The 18,752-nt window shown below is 40.0% G+C and overlaps 1 protein-coding gene across 5 annotated transcripts in view; it reads right to left on the bottom strand.

The window, feature by feature from the left end:
• Positions 1-18,752, bottom strand: part of Nfib (nuclear factor I B) — a 217,795-nt gene that overhangs the window by 86,358 nt on the left and 112,685 nt on the right. For all 5 annotated transcript variants that reach the window (XM_055629813.1, XM_055629796.1, XM_055629806.1 and 2 more), the window contains one exon: positions 6,289-6,342. In XM_055629813.1, coding sequence (XP_055485788.1) covers positions 6,289-6,342 — 54 coding nt within the window. The remainder of the gene's footprint in view (positions 1-6,288; positions 6,343-18,752) is intronic.

The raw sequence follows: 18,752 nt of genomic DNA, 5'->3' as shown, positions 1-18,752 counted from the left end.
GTCAACATGAAAAAAGATATAAGAAGAGTTAGAAAAAAATATAGACAGGTTTAAAAGGAATGGAAAAATTGGTGGCTTCAGAAGGTAGGAATACCATGGGAGGCAACTGGGAAAAAAATATTTATACAGTGTCAACGTGAAGGTCTAACAGATAAAGTCTTGCCAGGAGAAAAGTTGCCCAACCACCAAAGAGAGATTGCAGTTATTCTCATGGCAATATTAAGAGCTTTGCAACAACAGTGTACCTGTCTTTCAGTGCCAAAAGACATGCAACAGACCCACTGCCTAAAAACGCCAATTCTATCCTACCACGGACTGGAAAACAATGGCTTCTTTTGCCTCCCCTACAAAACCTATCCTAACTTTCCCTGTTCTACTCTTTGTCTACTTCCCTTCAAGTATAGTACAAAATAATAATAATAATAAAGATATATTTGATTCCATACCAAATAGCTCTTTCTATGCGAAGCTGCCTTGATCAATGAAGTTGAAGAAAAATTGTAATTTTGAAATACTAAACTGCACTCATTTTTATGAAACACATGCAATTATCCGGGTGTTTGGGCTGTTTCTCGCAAAAGGCATGGAAAAAGCTGAGTTTGTAAGTTGCTTTACCTGCACAGTGTCCTTATGACCTCGTACTGATTGTAAAAGACAGAGCTTGATTCAGAAGAAAAATGTCATTCTATACCTTACGCTCTTCCCATCCCTGCAATGGTTAGAAACACTATTCCACAACTTTAGACTAAAACACTTCAGTTGACACAGTAAACAAAATTTAATCCCCATTCAAAATATTTTATGTACTTCTAGATGAAACTTGGGAAAGGCAAGGATGAAGTATAATTCATATTGTGCAAAAGTCTGCAACATCTAGCCTAGTGTCATACACAAAATAGATGCTGAATAAGTGTCTACCAGATGAAATTTTTACTTATGGCCAACTCAGAAATTCATGAGTGTGGAATGATATATATTCCCAAATTCTCAAGGGGAGGTGGGTGCTTCTGCTACTCATTGTTAGCTTACTCAAATCCAGAACCTCATTGTCTAGAAGGTACTGTTTAATCCTAAAACTTGAGAGTCAATGGTAATTGATACTATTTGTGCTTGATACGGTAATTGATCGAGGTGAATGAAGAAACGGGGAAAGCTCTCCTTCCCTTAGGATCTCATGGGATAGCTCTAAGTTATCTTTCTTTGAACAAATTAACTATTACAAGCAATCAGGCCAACTTCATAGTAAAGGCCTGGCTTGGTGCTGGCTGTCATGTGCTCCAATGTTTGAGGAGTGGGTTACATATAAGTACCAGGATGTAGCCTCTAAAAATTAGTAGTTGAGGGTTAGACACCCTTATTGTTTTTTCAGAATAACTGCTGAACAAATACTTCCCTCATCTGCTTCTCCTTTAGCCTTCATCCTACTCCAACTTTGAATATTTGAAGACTTTATTAAACGTAATATCTCCAGACAAGAAGAAAAAGAACAATGTTTCTGAAGCAAATCTACCAAGAAAAAAGATTCTTTGATTTTTGACTGACAAAGTTCTAATTTTTAAATTACTTAAAAGCTTTACCTATATGTTAGCTTTTAACCACTATTAACTATTCATTTCAGGACCTTTCTATTTATTCTTTCGTGAATAGATAGTTTGCTTATAGTTTGTTGTGCTGTTTATTATATTGAACCACAGTTTACTATTATTCACCAGTATTATTAAACAATATGTTTTCTCTCATTTAAAAAACCCTGACTGACAGAAATAAATGAGGATACAAAAAGAAGTATGGTACTTTTAAAAAGTACGTTATGATTTTAAATATCAAAGGAAGTTTTTTTTTTCTTTGACCTCGAGAGCCTAAAAACATCTGTTTATGAGACTAGCAAAGAAAAACATGGTTCATGATTTCAACAACTATTAGAAAGTGTTATGTATACTCTAAAATATGAGGTTTAAAAACATAATGTAAAAGGTTAGGCCAACATGGGCCTCAGTGGTCCCAGCAGGTACCAAGCAACACTGAGGTGCTGACCATCTTCTCAGGCCATGATGCTTCTTACTAGTCTGTGGCACACACACACCCTGACACACACACACACACACACACACACACTGTGGCTGACCTCAATTTTGGAATCTATAAAATATGTTTTGGAAATGATAAACTTCCAGTTTTGCCTGACTTAAACAATTCCTAAGATTCTTCATTCAATTTAATTATTCAGTCATTTCTATCCTTGCTCCAGAGGAGGGATTCAAGGTAGTTAACTTAAGGTCACACAATATATGGCTCTAAGGGTCATAGAACGATATAATGTTAAGTACAGTGCAAATGTCAACAAACAGGCACACCAAAAAATGTACACACTCCTGCAAAAAAGAAAAGTATAAAATTAAATTGTAAACCCATTCATTCCAAATAAGAAAGTTCTGGCTAAGGCACTTTGAAACACTTCAAAAAGTTACATCTGAAAATTTATAGGACTTGCTCTTGGATTCAACATTTCTTTACTGCCAGCCAAGGGAGCATGCCACAACACTACAGCCTTCCTAAACTCTACATGGACACATCAACTTGGAACAAAGGTTCCAACTTCCAGATTGAGCTTCCAGATTGCTATTTTCTCTTGATGCTCTCCCATCCTGCAGTGAACAGGTGAATCAGCTGAGAAAGCTAGGGGATGACAGCCCAAGGAAGAGAGCTGTGAAATGACACAGCATCCTGAGGCTAACTTCAGAAGACTGTGACCAATGATGCACTGTCTAAAAGTGGTGGTGTTTGGACACGCAATCAGACCTTGGCCCAAGGCATTCGGCTGTTTCACGTCGAGCTCACCAGGGCTGCTTACACAGTCAGATCATCTTTGGACTTTTATTTTCCAGTGAGTATAAATATGTAATCTCAGATTTGGTCACAAGCAAAGGCAAGACACAAAATTATGACAATAAAGTGGCCAGACGGCTTCGGTGAAAGCCACCAAGCCAAGCCTGTCGGGCACTTCTCATTGTATTGCACCTCAGCTGTGGAAAGAACATGCAACTGACCTACACCCCTTAAGAGAGAACCAGAGCAAAATCTCACATTACCAACAGGTTGGTGAGCCTCCATGAAGAATATTTAAATGCTTTTATAAATTACAAGCACCAAGGAATGACTTAAATACTTTAAAAATGACAACTACTAAATATCCCTTCTCTTTTATTTGCTTGTACTTAAACATTAATCCCAAATGAAAAGCATGAATTCTCAAATAAAGACCCATTTATCCATCAAGGTCAACAGTCCAGTGGGAAGGGCACGGGGGTTAGCAAGAGGGGAGTGGGGAGGTGGGAACGAAGAACAAAGTATAATGACATGTATGAAAATGGCACAATAAAACCAATTAGTTTCATATTAACTTTTAAAAAGTAAATATTTAAAGATGCTGTTCATTATAAAAAAGCAGCTCAGAATCAGTAAGAGAGTAGGATCTATGTCAGCCAGCCAAGTGAAGTGTGGGGGGTGGGGGTGGGTGGGGCGGGGGTTGCTCTTGGGCTGACAGATACAGGGCTGTGCCTGCTGGGGAGACCACTTGCATGGCAATGGTCAGAAGCTGCCGTGCCACCTCCTCCCAAGCTGTGGGAACCACAGACTGGAGCAGACAGTGGCAGTTCCACATCTCTTGGTGGAAACACCACAGCAATGCAAAGCTGTGGGGCTTGGAAGCCGCCATGGAAGAAGCAGTGTGTGTAGCCGGGATCAGTCTCCCCAACCGTGGCGCTAGTCTGAATTTTCCCATAAATGGACTTGACTGCGCCTCCTGAGACACTGAATCTCTGTAGGGAGAGTTCGTGGGTCAGCCATGGCCAGAACTGAGCGATGAAGACAGCATCCAGAACAATTCTCCTGAGTCCCCAATGCCTGGACTGCTGACAGTTTATACCAGCTGAGTATAAGACAAGAACCTTAATAAGTTCAGGGCTCTTGCATTTAAAACTGAAAAATACTACCTACCTCCAGAAGCCTGGTTTATTTCAAAATATTGTAGAATATGTTTCTGCTTTTATTAAAAACTCTTAATATAGTAAGAGACACTATCTCAAAACAAAACAAAAATTCCTTTAATAAGCTCTACAACAATGCCCATATGATGATGTGCAAAAAGCATGATAAATGATGGTCAAATAAAATTCCAATTTTAATTTCATTATTTAGAGTTAATTCAAATTAACTCTAACACCTTAAATTTCTTGACAGTTATCAAAATAAACTTTTTCCTCAAGGAAACTTGAAAGTGGGGGGAAATGATGTGTTCTACCTAGTTTCTGTTTGTTTTCCTTATTAAAAACAGAAAAATTAAGAAATTCTACATAGTATGTAGCAAAAAAAAAATTAACCAATCCTGCCATTACATAAGCACACAAAGGTCACCTGCCTGGCTGTGCTCAGCTTCAGCAGACAGCATGTGGGTAGGTGAGCCTCTGCACTTGCTCAGAAACTCCGATTCGCTACTTCATTAACTTCAAGTTGTCGTTCAGACACAAACAGCACAGCCTTTGTTTAGTCTGGCTTTTAAGACTCAGCAACCCTTTTCTTCTCATGATCTTTTTTTTAATATTTTCTACTTTATTTTATTTTTTGTAAAATGTATAGAGGCTTTTAAAATGTTGGTTTTTAATTTAAATATTTTATCTTCTGCTCTAAGTTTGTTGCATTTGCAAATTTATCATGAGAAATCAATTCAGTGTAAATTTTAAATAGGTATCAAAAATTAGTACTTTTACCCCTGCTCGGATGTAGCCCATGGTAGCTCAGTATCCAAGTGGCTTCCCTAGTAAGGGGAATAGGAACTGTCTCTGGTATGAATTCTATGACTACCTCTTTGACCTCCCCACCTGCTATGGAAGGAGCAGCCTAGCTAGGCCACAGAGGAGGATATTGCAGCCAGTCCTGATGAGACCCTGATAAGCTAGGGTCAGATGGAAGAGGAAGAGAACCTACCCTATCAGTGGACTTAGAGAGGGGCAGGGAGGAAATGAGAAAGGGAGGGTAGGGTTGGGAGGGGATGAGGAAGGGGGCTACGGCTGGGATACAAAGTAAATAAACTGTAATTAATAAAAAAAATAAAAATTTAATAAAAAAATTAGTACTTTTAATTGTCAGAGACTATAATACCTATTGAATTAATACTTTCATCTTTGGAGTATATAATGTGTATTGTAGTATTTTTATCATTGGAGCATATAATATTTTGCCAAACAATATAATTTTAAGCAGAATAAAATTTAATGTGTGTACAGACAAATTATTTTTCTAAGCAAAACATGGATATAAGTTTTAAAAAAATATTTTTTTTTATTTTGTATTTTACCTAGTATACTGATTTACCCTATGTCTTTAAACTAATTTTAGGAGCAAATTAGTCTATTTTCCTGTAATTTGGGGGTTCTTAAGGTCTTTCAGCTTCTTATTAGGCAGGCATTAGGACTTCAGAGCAATTGAGGCCTGGAAAACCTCAGGTTCTGACTTTTTGCACTGAATGGTTTGTTCTAGTGAAATGGCAGCTGAGATTTTTTGGAGATTTGGGGTTTGTTGTGTTTTGCTTTTGTTTTTGTTAATATCTTTAGAACACCCTTTTAAGAAAATCACAGATACAATTAAAATTCTTATGATAACAAAAGTTTAAAATTGTTCTTTATGTTAATTTTATATTGTCTTCTCATGAAAAGAAAAACACTCTTAAATTAAAAGCAAAACACTGTATTCAGAATGTACAGAACAAAACCCCGAGGAAAGCCACAATGCACAGGAGTGGGTCTCAGATCTGGCACAGTTCACACCAAAAACTGAAGTGCATGCACACCTTACACTGAAGACAGAGCACACGGTCCTGAAAAATTTTACTCCCTTCTAGAAACATAAATTCACGAGCTTCTTTCTTAAAATAGGGTAGATAAGTTGTAAGAGTACAGAAACTGCTATCAGTTTTTGTTTTGTTTGTTTATTAAAAAATGGTTAGAAGGTTTATAGCTTTCAAATGCCTAAGAGATATACAACTAAGCATGTGTTTGAATCAGCTTTTAAGGCCAACAACAAAAATGAAAACCTCGGGACTCAGGTGAACACTGCCCTCGGAGGAATGCGGTTACCTACGGCCGCAGAGGCCTGCACACAACCACATCTTGTCCCAGGCCTACCGCCTGCCAGAACAAAGCAGGCAGCTGACCAATTATGGGTGTTGATCTATACAGGGACCCTTTGTTCTCCAACAATGTCAGGGTCACACGTCCGGGGACACATATTTACCTGGAGGATTCTTGGCAGGATCGTTGTGGCTTGGACTTCCTGATTGTCCAGAATCTGTAAAGAAATCACAGAATATGTTTTCTTTATAATTTGTTTTGAAAGAATTTCACAATACTAAGAAGGACTTGAAAAAAAATTAAGGTACAACAATGGGGTGAAGTGTTTAAATAAAGCATACTTTCCCAAGCCATTCCACAGCAACATTTTATTCATCAAACCAGATAAATGTCTATACATATTTCTTCGTGAAAGGGAACAATTACTTGTCTATAATGCTTTGGGGTGGAGGAAGGTTTTCCTGCGATGAGAGGTCTGGCTGTAAAGCCACTGAAACCATTTGAAGGTTAGGCAAATATCAAGGCCGAGATAGTAGAAATTTGAAATAAAGCAGATACTGTCCCTTAAAAGACACAATCTAAATATAATTAAGAACACTTTTAAAAACCTGAAAATCTGCCTTTCTTCAGAGATGAAAAGGCACAAAAACAAGAGCCTTCTCTTCCAGGCTTTCACAGGCATGTTCACATACCCACTCCAGTAATCCCCCAACCTACTGGATCCCAGCCCAGTTCTGTCTGCATCCCATAATAGCAATCGATTTGCAAACACCAGGAAAAGCATAAATTACTAGGTAGAAAACCAACATGGCTTTGCGGAGAGCAAATTGTTGGATCAATTTAATCTCCATCTGTGAGATACAGACAGACTCTTAGATAAGGAAGAAGAGACCGCCACAGTCATTCAGAGCAGCCCAGGCCATGCCATCCCTCACCAGCACCCCAGAAGGGGCTCAGAGGATGGCACTGTCAGCCAGAGTGCCTGTCCTAACCAATCCACACTGCTGTATCTGGCTCACTCCTCTCTCCCATGGACCCTCTGCATTTATCTGTGTCGTCTGCCCTGGGTTCTTATACACTTACTGGCAGAGAGTAGCTTAGAAATCTTTTTTTTTTTTTAATTGGTTCTAGCACTTAGGTTTTGTCTCCACAGCCACACTGCACTAGGAAGGAAGGGGCAGAGAGCCTGTCTACCTCTTTGTCTTCCTGGGGTTGTTCATGGCCTGAACACACCAGGCTTGCAGTACATGCCAGAGGAATGGATGGCTCAGATTCAGCAGCCTTCTTTGCTTGCCTACAAAAAGGCAATTTTGAGCACAATAGTGAATCTCAACAAAATGTGGTACTGGCAGTGTCACCAACTGCCATAAACACACAAGTCTCTTCCTCAAAACCTTGCCCTTATACTTGAGGCAAGGAAGGGAATGAATTAAGCAGAAACCCAAACTCTTTTTGTTTTTTATTAAGGTTATTTGGTTATGTCAAGTAAGTGATTAACTTGCTGCAATTGTTCTTAAACTCTTGAACGAAGGAACACCCTGTTACTCTATTTGTGTATAAAACTTAGTTATTTATTTCTGCCTTTGTCTTCTGCTTCCTAGGTCAGGGTTAACGGTGAGGAAGAATGTAATCTCTCTATCCCATTTCCTTGTTGTTGTTGTTTTTTCCTCCTTTGCTCTAGAGTGTGTGTCATGAAATCTTAGCAAACTTGTTTTTGTGATTCCCACAGTATCCTTCACCTTGCTTCTGACTTTGTAAGATGGAGGGAAAGAAACTGGAAAAGGATCTGACTGCCCTCACTGTCATCTCCTTCAGCCAGAGGCCCAGTTCTCATCTCCAGGACCTTTTCCTATTACTTTTTTCTGGAAGCCAGGCAAGACTGGGTGACTTACAGCTTAATAGAAGAATTTTTTTTCTTTATTCCTTTCAAAGAGAATGCAGTACTGGCCACTTTTCAAACCTAGAATATAACAGTTGCAGTAAAATGTTATACTGTTTCGTTTTGTTACAACTCTGCTGTTTCTACTTTTGAGTTCCTCTGGTGTCTACTACACAAGCTGCCTGACAGGCTACCTTTTCAAGGGAGTCTATCCTGTTGAGATTCCTACTTACAGAGTCAGACTCAAAGGCCAGACCCTCCAGTTTTTCTCTTCCCTCGCTGGAGCTACTTTATATGTGCAAAGCTCTACAACAAGCAGCAAGCTGGGAGAAGGCTGCCAGGTGCCATGAGCAGGAAAGCCGCACAGCAGCTTTCTCCGGACTTCAAACCTAAGCCTTATCAGCTTTGGCTACAATGACTGCAAAATGGTATCCAGCACCTTCCTCATCTGCTGACGAGCCTGTGTCCAGCAGAATAAAAAGCAGTGTCTGGCCTGAGAACCTGCTCACTCGCCAAGGGTGCACCCTTCATTTCCACAATGTCCCACCTCCACTGGAACAGTCTTTCTCCCTCTGCCCCTCCCCATCTTATGTGTGTTAAAAGTTACGTTCTCCTTTTATGTCTAAAAACTGCAGATCAATGTCTTCAAGAAGAAAAATATTCACTTAAGAAAACCACTAAGAATACCATAAGAATTTCGGGACTGATGAATAACTGTCACAAGCTTGCTTTCTACAACGAACTGGTCTGTCCACCACCCCCAGTGATAGGTTTTCCTTCATGCTGCAAAACTTGCACCTTCTCATGAAGCCAAATAGCAAATACCGTGTCCCCCAAACACAGATGAGGGCTCCTGAGAGAGCAAGCAACACATTGACTTTTTATACTATGAACTCTAACACTGCAGTCTTCTCCAATGTCACCTTAGATCAGTCACTTAATTCCAGTTGCTGGAGAGGGAAATAACCAGGGAGCCATAGCTGGCAGAGAACCCAAGAATGAACTGTTATTGTGGTTGACTTCAGAGAAGGAATTTTTCAGACCACATCTAAAACCCCCGCAAATCACCACCCAGGTCAAGTTACTCCAGACTCAAAGGTTTCATTAACCACTTCCATCACTCTGTTCAAATCCCTTCGTGTGTGTGTGTGTGTGTGTGTGTGTGTGTGTGTGTGTGTGTAAGGGGGGTTATGTTATGCTGAATACTGGCTCTGTTCCTCTCTAGTTCACGTGACCTTGTACAAAAGTGGTTGTGCCTCAATCAGAAAAGCTGCAATAATAAAGCCTACCTCAGAATCGCCGCAAGGACTGTGTCATACCAAGCATGAAGCTCTGGTTCAAGTACATTCTTTACCATCAATAAATACATAAGAGATATTATTAACTAACAGGCACTTTAAAACACCTAAGATTTTTAATGGACTAACTCTCAGGAAGACAGAAAAGGAGGAAGTTGGACTCTGTCCATAGTGGTGCAGTACCTAGAAATATCAGCTTCGGGTCTCTGCACACACACACCCCAGAGTGCCCATGTCAATGCTGTGATCCCAGGCCCCTGAGGCAGTGGTACCAGAGCCCTGCCCTGAGCTTTAGGGAGAGGCCATCAAGATGGAGATACAAACAGCTGCTGCAATCGTCTACCTGGAAGCTTACGCCTTTAAGAGGTGAGGCTGACAGGATTAGGGTTAGGAGCTGCCCAGCACGCTGTGTTTTGAGTCCAGGAAGATTCTGAAGCCACAAAGAACACAGGAGGCCCTGGACGGTGACAAACCAGTCTTCCCACCTTCTCCCCACCCTTTGTTCTCTAGTTCTTGGTCTGAATCTGTATTTCCTACATGTCTTCTCCTTTGGGTTTGACTCAACATAATTTGGGGGCAAATTTGACTTTGTATTACTTCTTTGTGAAATTCTCTAGGAACTCTTCAAGACAGAACTCCTACTCCAGATGCAAAGACCCTTTTGCCTCAGCCTCCCTGGTGGCTGGGATTACAAGTGTGTAGAAGCCACTCAGCTCTCTCTACTCACAAGTATAAATCCAAGCATACTAGTTATTCTTTTGGGAAAAAGGAAACTGAATGACAAAAATCTCTAAATTGTGATTTTTACCATGGCTACTTCTGTTCCTTGGTAAAGGACTCACATGCCTTCACGGCCTACACAGCCATGACCCAGTTTTGTTTTGTTTTGTTTTGTTTTTTCACTCCCCTTTGGAAGGCAGACCACTCAGTCTGGCTCTTCTAACCCGACTTCACCTAAAGATGATACAGTCTGACAGAAGACCTAGAATGTGGCTCTACTAGGCCCAGGCAAAGTGGCTCCCTATGTGCCCTGTTCAGATACCTTGCTTCTTACTGTGTGACGCAACCCTGAAATCACATAAAGCCAAGTGATCCTGCAGTAGATTAAATGTTTCTGGGAACCTGACCTGACCTTCCCCCAACTTCCCTCCTCCTCCCTCCCCCACATTGCTATGTATCAGCACATCCCAAGTCACTTTCAGAACTCAAAAAAAAAAAAAAATCAAAACAAAAGCATGTTTTCCATACATGTTAAGAATTTTGCTACTATCGGCTGAAGCTTGTTCACTCCTGGGTAATGCTAAAGAGATGTGGTTCCGAGTCAAATTTACTGTCCATTCCCACCACTAGAAAACAAAAATGTTTTTTAGATAATCTGGTAGAAGTCCAATAAAAGTTTGTCCAACATAGACATGGTGACAGTAAAGAATGACTTGTGAAATGGTAGTCACCGGGCGGCGACTGCGGCAGGCATGACTGACTGCTGCTCTCTGAGGTGAGCAGATGAAACCCGAGCCACTGTGGAGCTATCACAGTCAGCCAGTCAAAATCCTGCAGCAGCACTGCTGCCCAAGTCGGGCAGTGTTTGACACCCAGGGATACCTGCTGTATTTCTACGCAGGTCACAGAGGCCTAATGTTCATCTATTTATCTGTTTATTTAGTGCACGGACATGAGCTCAAATGACATGGCACACATGTGGAGATAGAGTCGGGTTTTCGCCTTCCACCTTTCACATGCGTTCTGGGGATTAAACTCAGGTCACCAAGTTTGCGCCACAAGTACTTCTATCTACTGAGCCATTTTACAGGCGCTAATTACTGTTTATACACACACATATACATATATATATATATATATATATATATATATATATATATAAACATATAATATTTCTTCGTGAAGCTCAGAAGTGACCTAGTGTGCTAGGAATGCACATATTAAAAGCTGAAAGCTTTGGGATGGAGGAACGGGAAAAGGCAGATGGGGAACATCGAGTCAGAGTCTCGGAAGAAGGCAGGGCTACTAGAGGTATGGTGACAGACCACTCAAAAAGCAGGAAGAACTGTGAATGTTTTCACCATAAAGAAATGCAAAAGAGGAAAGAGACATGTCAAAACAGATTTAAGTGTTACAAAATGGATACATGTGGTGACATATTCATGGTACAACCCCACAAATATGTGAAACTTTTGCATTTGTATGTATTAGTTTCAACATTAATTTCAACTAAGAAGTTAATGCACTCTACAATAAGCATATGTAAAAAAGGGACAGCTTCATTATTCTTAAGGAAGGGGACCAAGGTTACATCACAAAAGACACCAGATGGAGGTGACCCTTGGAATAGTATCATAAAAAATATCCAGACAGGAGGTTGTGGGGCACATCTTTAACTCAGCACAGGCAGCTTGGTCTTCAGAGTGAGTTTCAGGACAGCCAGGAATTCATAGAGAAACCTTGTTTCAAAACACAAAACAAAACAAAAACAAACAAAACAGGAAAGAAAGAAATAGCTTGACACAAGTCTACCAACAAATACACAGTACGTACTTCTCTCTGCTTCCAAGGTGATCTTTATAAAACTCAAAACTGATTAAGCTGAAACCTTTGTATTCCGTGAAGTCACAAAAGAACTCCAAAGGTTTTCATATGCATCAAGGCACCTTGACTTGACTTTTGCCAATACCTGGCTGTGTCCCTTAGCTCCTGTCTTCCTATATTTGTGTGAGGCTTGGCCTATTATGTCACCTCTTTGCTCATTCTGATGTCTTCATGATCAGTCACCCTTTTGGGGTATCTGATCAACGTGTGGCTTATTTGCTACCCTATCTCTCAATGTTTGGGCTAATAACAGCAATGCTTAGTTATACCCATCGCACAGAGAACAGACGGTTTATGACGTAGAGACGTGCAGAGCATGCTACTCTATGCAGACAAGACCACCTAAGCGGGGAGGAAGAAAAGGGGCATGGGAGCCAGTCCCACAACTCAGGTCTGAGCTAAGGTAAGCCTTAGCCCTGTTTCCCTACTTCTAGACTGGACATTTGGATATAGGAGCAGGGACAGGCTCACGAGCACTTTCCTCAGGAACTGATTATTGGGTCTCACCAACAAAGGGAAAAGTGGTTTGGTTGGGGTCAGGAAGCAAGCAGGGGACCAAAGAATGACTGGACCTGCAGCCTTCCAGCCTTACTCTCTAGACTAGAGCCTCAGCCAGAAAATAAAGTGTCCTTGGGTGTGGTGTCATGAGTCTGTAAACCCCAGTTGGCAATAACACTAACACATACAAGCTACCAGCACACATTACAAGTTCAAGCCCAGCCTGAGATAGACACTGAGACCTTGTCTCAAAGAATGAGAAAGAGGTGCACAGACACACACGCAGGCAAACACTCACACACAGAAAATACTATAAACAAGTCATCTTCTATAAAAATTTAAAAAAATGAGAAAAGAAGAAAGAAGGGACTGAATTTTAGAAGGACAACTTCAATTTACAGTCATTTTGGCACAAAGAAGGGACAGACCAAGGTAAATTATAGGCAGTCTTCCTGCTCTAAAATTATATGGTTGTACAACAATATAGCTTTTATACTGAAGGATATCAGAAGAGTAAATGAAACCCAAACTTTAACCTGTTAGCCTACAGATAGCCTCCTGCTTCAACTAAAATTAGTCATCGCAGGATAAAGGCCCCTTTGTCATAGTCCTTTGCCTTAAGCAGGTGAAGAAAAAAGAAAAAAAAAAGCCAGTCCATTGTCAGGTACAGAATAACAAGGGATTTCTTAGGGGATAAGACCAGTTCTCATCTCTTTAAAATACCATTCATTTTATAAATACACTAACCTCCCTCCCTCTCTTCCTTTCTCTCTCTTTCTCTGTGAGTGTGTGTACCATAACAAAAGGAAGTACTGAAGGAAAAAAATGAAGATGTGAAAAGAAGTAACTTCAAGAAGAGGATGTAATCACATATTTAAAACCAAAGCAGCAAAGAGATAAAACCATCCCTGCTTTTCAGGACAGGAAGAACAGAGCCCCTGCCCATCTTGTTCCATCCCAGGCCTGGGGAGACCCTAGAAGCATGACTCCCTAGCAGACAATAAATTGTCTTTACATAATCACAGGCAAACACTATATAACATGGGCCAGGAATATTTTGCCCTTCAGCATAGCTAAAACACTACCCATTTAGAAGAAGGCTGCTTTGTTAGTAGAGGTTGCATAAAACTATAACTTTATGATATTTTCTTTCCCTCCTATTAAATTTTTATTAAAATAAGGCAAAGATACATAGACAAACTGAGTGACTTCCTGCTTCTAGAGAGAAATCTTTCTCTCTCCCTGCCTTCCCCTTTAGGCTTCTATCTCTCTACCTCACTCCCCCTGCCTGAAACCCTGAAACACTCCCATCCCCCTAACTTCTAAAAGGTGCATTCTATTTGAAGTTCCCTCCCCCTCCCCAGCTCTCCCTTTCTCTGTCTCTTCTCCATAACACATTATCTATTTGAAGTCCCATCGCTGCACAAGTTAGCTAACAATCTATGCTGTGCTGGCTCTGCTACTTTGTGATGGAATGCCTGACATGTTTTGCTGAATCTGTACCTCTCTCCCTTAAACCCAGTGTTGAGCAAATGGGACATCAAACAACTCTGAATACTTCTGGCAGAACTGAAACAGTATTTGTGAAAGACGGCTTCCTCCACATGCTAAACCAGGCACCTCCACCAACACTGCTACACTTCTGAAGGCCTGTACCTTTGGCTTCCCCTTTCTCTGGCCTAAGACTCACCCCGTGGATATAATTTAGCGAAATGCATAGTTTGAAAAGATGTTTACTTATTTAACAAAAGATAACCACAGAGCAAGGCATTGGGTGCATAACATCCTCTGTTTCTGCTCCCTCACATACCGCCTTAATTCTGTCATTCAGCATTCTTATAAAGAACTGCTTTTCTGGCTGGATGCAGTGGCTCACGCGTACAATCCCAGCACTCAAGGAGGCAGGGGCAGGTAGACATCTGTGTCAAGGCAGCCTGGTCTACACAGCGAGTCTAGGACAGCCAAGGCTACACAGAGAAACCCTACCTCAACCTCCTACACACACCCCTGCCCCCTGCCAAAACAAAACAAAAAACCTACTTTTTTTTTTTTTTTTTTTTTTTTTTTTTTTTAACAGCGAGAATAACTATAAGGCTTCACATCCCAAGGATTAGAAAGATTTGTTTGACTGGAATTAGCCAAAGCTCAAAGTGCTGAACCAAGTGTAAAGGGAGAAACACCGCAGGAACACTGGAGAACAAAGTAGGCATGCCCACCACAGGAGCCAGGGCACAGGGGCAGAGCTGTAATATTGCATGGCCATCACAACCCTCCCAAGGGAAGACCAGGATGATCAATCCCCATCTCTGCCCCAGTATTGTCTGCTGAAGCAGAGGGAGACCAATAAGCCAGGGCTCCCACCAGCCTCACCTGGGCTTCTGCTTGAGGTCTTTAACGTACAGAATGCAAAGATGCCATTCAAGACACCATTCCGGTCATTGTCAAGATTGCTAACTTTCTACAGTGTGTTTTCAATTAAGTAAATAAAATGTGGTAATTAAATCAAGATTGCATAATATGTTTTTGATTTGTAATCTCATTTAAATTAATTAACTGACTCAATCCTTGTTTAGTTTTTAAACTGGCCTAGTTATGGAAAGAGTCCCCGGGAGCAAATCCAGTTTTCTATCTTCAAAAACAAGGCAGAGCAATCTGGCGTCCTTAAAAATCAAGTTGAACACACCAGCATAATGCAAACACAGAGGCAAGAGTGTCAGTGCAGAGAGGGAGGGGCTCTGTGGCATGATGTTGACTGAAAAAAAAATAGTTCTCACACCAGAGAGACATAAACTAAAGCATTATCTATTCAAAACATTTCTTTCCCAATTTTATGAAGATTGCATGTTTGTTGGGAGCAAAACATTTCCAGCTGTATTTTAAGTTTCCAAAGAGAGCTGTACAGTTTGTAATCTTTCATAAATGCGGCCCGTATCTCACAATACTCCATGAACATGCACTTTGTACTTCAGGAACAATTCACCAGTGCAGTTTGTCAAAAAAAAAAAAAAATCAAAAAAACAAAAAACAAAAACGAAAAAACAAAACTGGCCAGATCCAGGAAGAGATGAGATGGCCATACTTGCCTCCATCTGGGAGATATTTTGGATTTCAACGATAGCACATAATACATTCTCCCCCACTTGGTAGCTGAGAATCTTGCATTGAGAAAGGTATATTGAACAAGCTGGAAACGAAAAGCAGAATGGCCGGAGACTCAAAAGCAAACCACAGAGACCTTAAAACTCAAAGAGCAAATCAATGTTCATGTTCTTGTCCTGATATTCATAAAAATTCTTACTTTGTGAATTAAGAGAGTGTAGAAAAAGAAATGTTGCTTTTCCTGGAGTCCCCGTCAGCATTTGGTTCCTGCCTGGCAAGGGCTCACACGCCTGCTCTGGCGTGTCTCCAGTTTTTTCTGCATTTTTCTAAATCTTATACACTACACTATGCCTACAACCGGCCCCTCTGCCCCATGCCATTTTGTGTATTTTCCCCAAACTTAATACTGTTTATCTAGGTTAAAGCCAAACTAAACATGCTACTTTCTAATGTTTTACCTGTGATCTTTGTTCCCAGGGCAGGACATGTTCCCCAACACTGGCCTGAGTCTGGACTCCCACCTTCCTCAACCATTTGTACTCTGACCCTAAGCAAACCGCTGCAAGCCAGAATCGCTTTCATCTTGCCCACTTGCTTAAAGCTGTATAAAAAGCCAGCAATGGTTCACACCAGTACTTGGGAGACTGAGGCTGGAGAATTGTTCAGAGTCTGAAACCAGCTTGAGCTATTCATAGTGAGTTCTAGGTAAACCTGAGATACAAAATGAGACCTTATTTCAAGAACAAAAAAGCCAAACTAAAGAATACAACACTATACAAGAAGAAGATAAAGTGTAGTCTGAACTGACTCTAAAGGGATTAGAAATGTGGTGAAGGACAGGTAGAATGACATTGCATGACTCTGAAGGCTACAACATTCTTAAACATGTACACAAAAATTTTAATTAATACCCCCCTCCTTAATAAAGCCACACATGACACACCTTACTGTTTTCCCTCCAGAGTCCTGCTAACAATGTTAGTGAAGGACTGGGTCAGTGTCCATCTGTCCTGCTACATTTTAAAGCCATGGCATCACGACCCATCTGAGTTTTACTTGCAGCTGATCACAACTCTGGACACACAGTAGGTGCTCAGTTATATCTGCTACAGTTCTCTTAGAAACAAGGTGATAACTGGTAACACTTGAACATTTTTGAATCCTAATTATAGAGTCAGTAATAACAATCACAACCTTGGGCTATTTTGTTACCTACATATATTTGCACTTTTAAGTGTCTGCAATTCAACAAAGATAGTTAAGTCAATGACTCCAAAGACATATTTTTACCTTTTTGCTTGTTATAGGCAAGGTCTCTCAAATATTCTCTACTTGAACAAAAATGCCTCCGATATGTTGTTAAGCCTAAAATTCAGAAGGGCATGGAAGTCCAACCCTCAATCTCAGTACAGAGGTAGGAAGCCATTCAGGACTACACGTAAGACCCTGTCTTTCAAAACAAGATTTTACCAAGTCATTTAAATGTTTTTGTTTATATCATTATATGAGCTTATAGAAAAAGAATGATGGGCTTTTATGTCAAATTATTAGTTATGTGTGACTAATTACCTATCTTTGCTTATTATTATATCATGGAACTTGAATTACTGATCTTATGGATCTCCATATAATCTGAAAGGGCCCAACAATGACTTGAACAGAAGAGTAAAATGAGGAAGAACAGATTTCTACAAAAGGTAAAAGAAGTTGTGTCAGCTATCCCTCAGTTTCTGTTTCTGACACACCTTTATCATAATAATAGAGGAAAGAACTAGAGAAGTCACTTGGTGATCAGGAAACTCACTGATTGTGGCAGATAATGGCTTAAATGTTCCAACAGTTCCTTGATAAGTAGTTCAAAGAACTTCTGTCCCCATGTTTTCAGAGCAGAAGCTAATTTACCAGGAAAGCTACGTGGATAGCAGATCATGGAAGGAACATTTTTTAACAGTTAAAAACATAGAAAGAAAGGAGGGGATAATAACTTACTCTTGCAAATCAAGGCTACATGAGAGGAAAACTGCTCAATTATATTAATAAAATTAATAAAAAACTAACCTAAGTTTTTATTCATTTTTTTAAAAGAAGATCAAGATTATTGTACCGAAAGAATTGTTTGAAAGAACTGTAAAAAGTTTATAATCTAAAGTTACAATATAAGTTTGCAAACTGAAAGCTTCATGAAACATGAAAATGTATTATAGTTATGAAATAACAGTGTTCTGACTGGTAATTTTGAGGAAAAAGTTTCAGATATAGACAATTCTAACAGAATGGTAAGCCACCTTTTTATAAGCTCACTGTGGAATCTCTGCATGGTTTCACGGGAGATAAGAAAAAAAAAAACTATAAGGAAAAAAATTCGTACCACCATGGCTATTTTAAAGAAAGAGAGCAAGAGAACCCAGATTAATGTGAGGAACTGTGAAACTGCTCAGGCTCCCTCTCATTATATCTTTAATTGAGATTCAAACTACCTCCTTGCAGTTTAACTCTATAAGCTAAATCCAAAATTATGAAAAGAAAACAAGTATCTGCAAAATTTCCATCCATATGTCTTAATCCTGAAGATATTAGACCTATGTAATTATATACATCAATGACTTCCAGATGTGACAAAATTTTAGCCCAGAGTAAATTCAAGCTCTTTAGGATGGACTTAGCCTTCAAGCTTACAACACAACCATGGCCAGTGTTCTTTTCTCCAAACTGATTATCATGCTACCCTTTCAAAACTGACACTGCCTTTAAATCAAAAACAAACAAACAATGTGCATATCCAATCTACAACAAAATCATAGAAGAACACAGAGAACCACATTGTCATTAGCAGGTTATGAATAGTGCTTGAATACAAGAGAAGCAAACAGTGGTTCCTTAAAGATTCTTGATTCCTCTTCCTAAATAATCTGAAATTTTGTTTTAGTTCTAACAACAACAATATCAGGCCATCACAGGTTGGTTCTTGTTTCAAGGGGATTTGGGTTCTGGTCTTAATTACAGAAAACAAAATTCGTTTTTGAAAAGATTATTAAAATTTGAATATTAATCAAGATCACCCATGGAGAATTTTTAAAGAGACTATTCAATCCTGTATCAGGTAATTCAACTCCATCAAAGAAAATAGGTGTGAGAAAGCTTTGGGTGGTCTCACAAAAGCTACATGCTTTCCTCAAATTGCTTTTCCTGGAGAGCACTGCCCGCTCGCCCTGCCTTGCAAAGGAGAATCACCAAGGCATGGCAACTGGT

Source organism: Psammomys obesus, unplaced genomic scaffold, assembly GCF_907164565.1.
Source record: "Psammomys obesus unplaced genomic scaffold, mPsaObe1.curated_primary_1811, whole genome shotgun sequence".
Classification (NCBI taxonomy): Eukaryota; Metazoa; Chordata; class Mammalia; order Rodentia; family Muridae; genus Psammomys; species Psammomys obesus.
The sequence above is the reverse complement of the archived record's forward strand: the minus strand, read 5'-3'. Positions and strand labels throughout refer to the sequence as shown.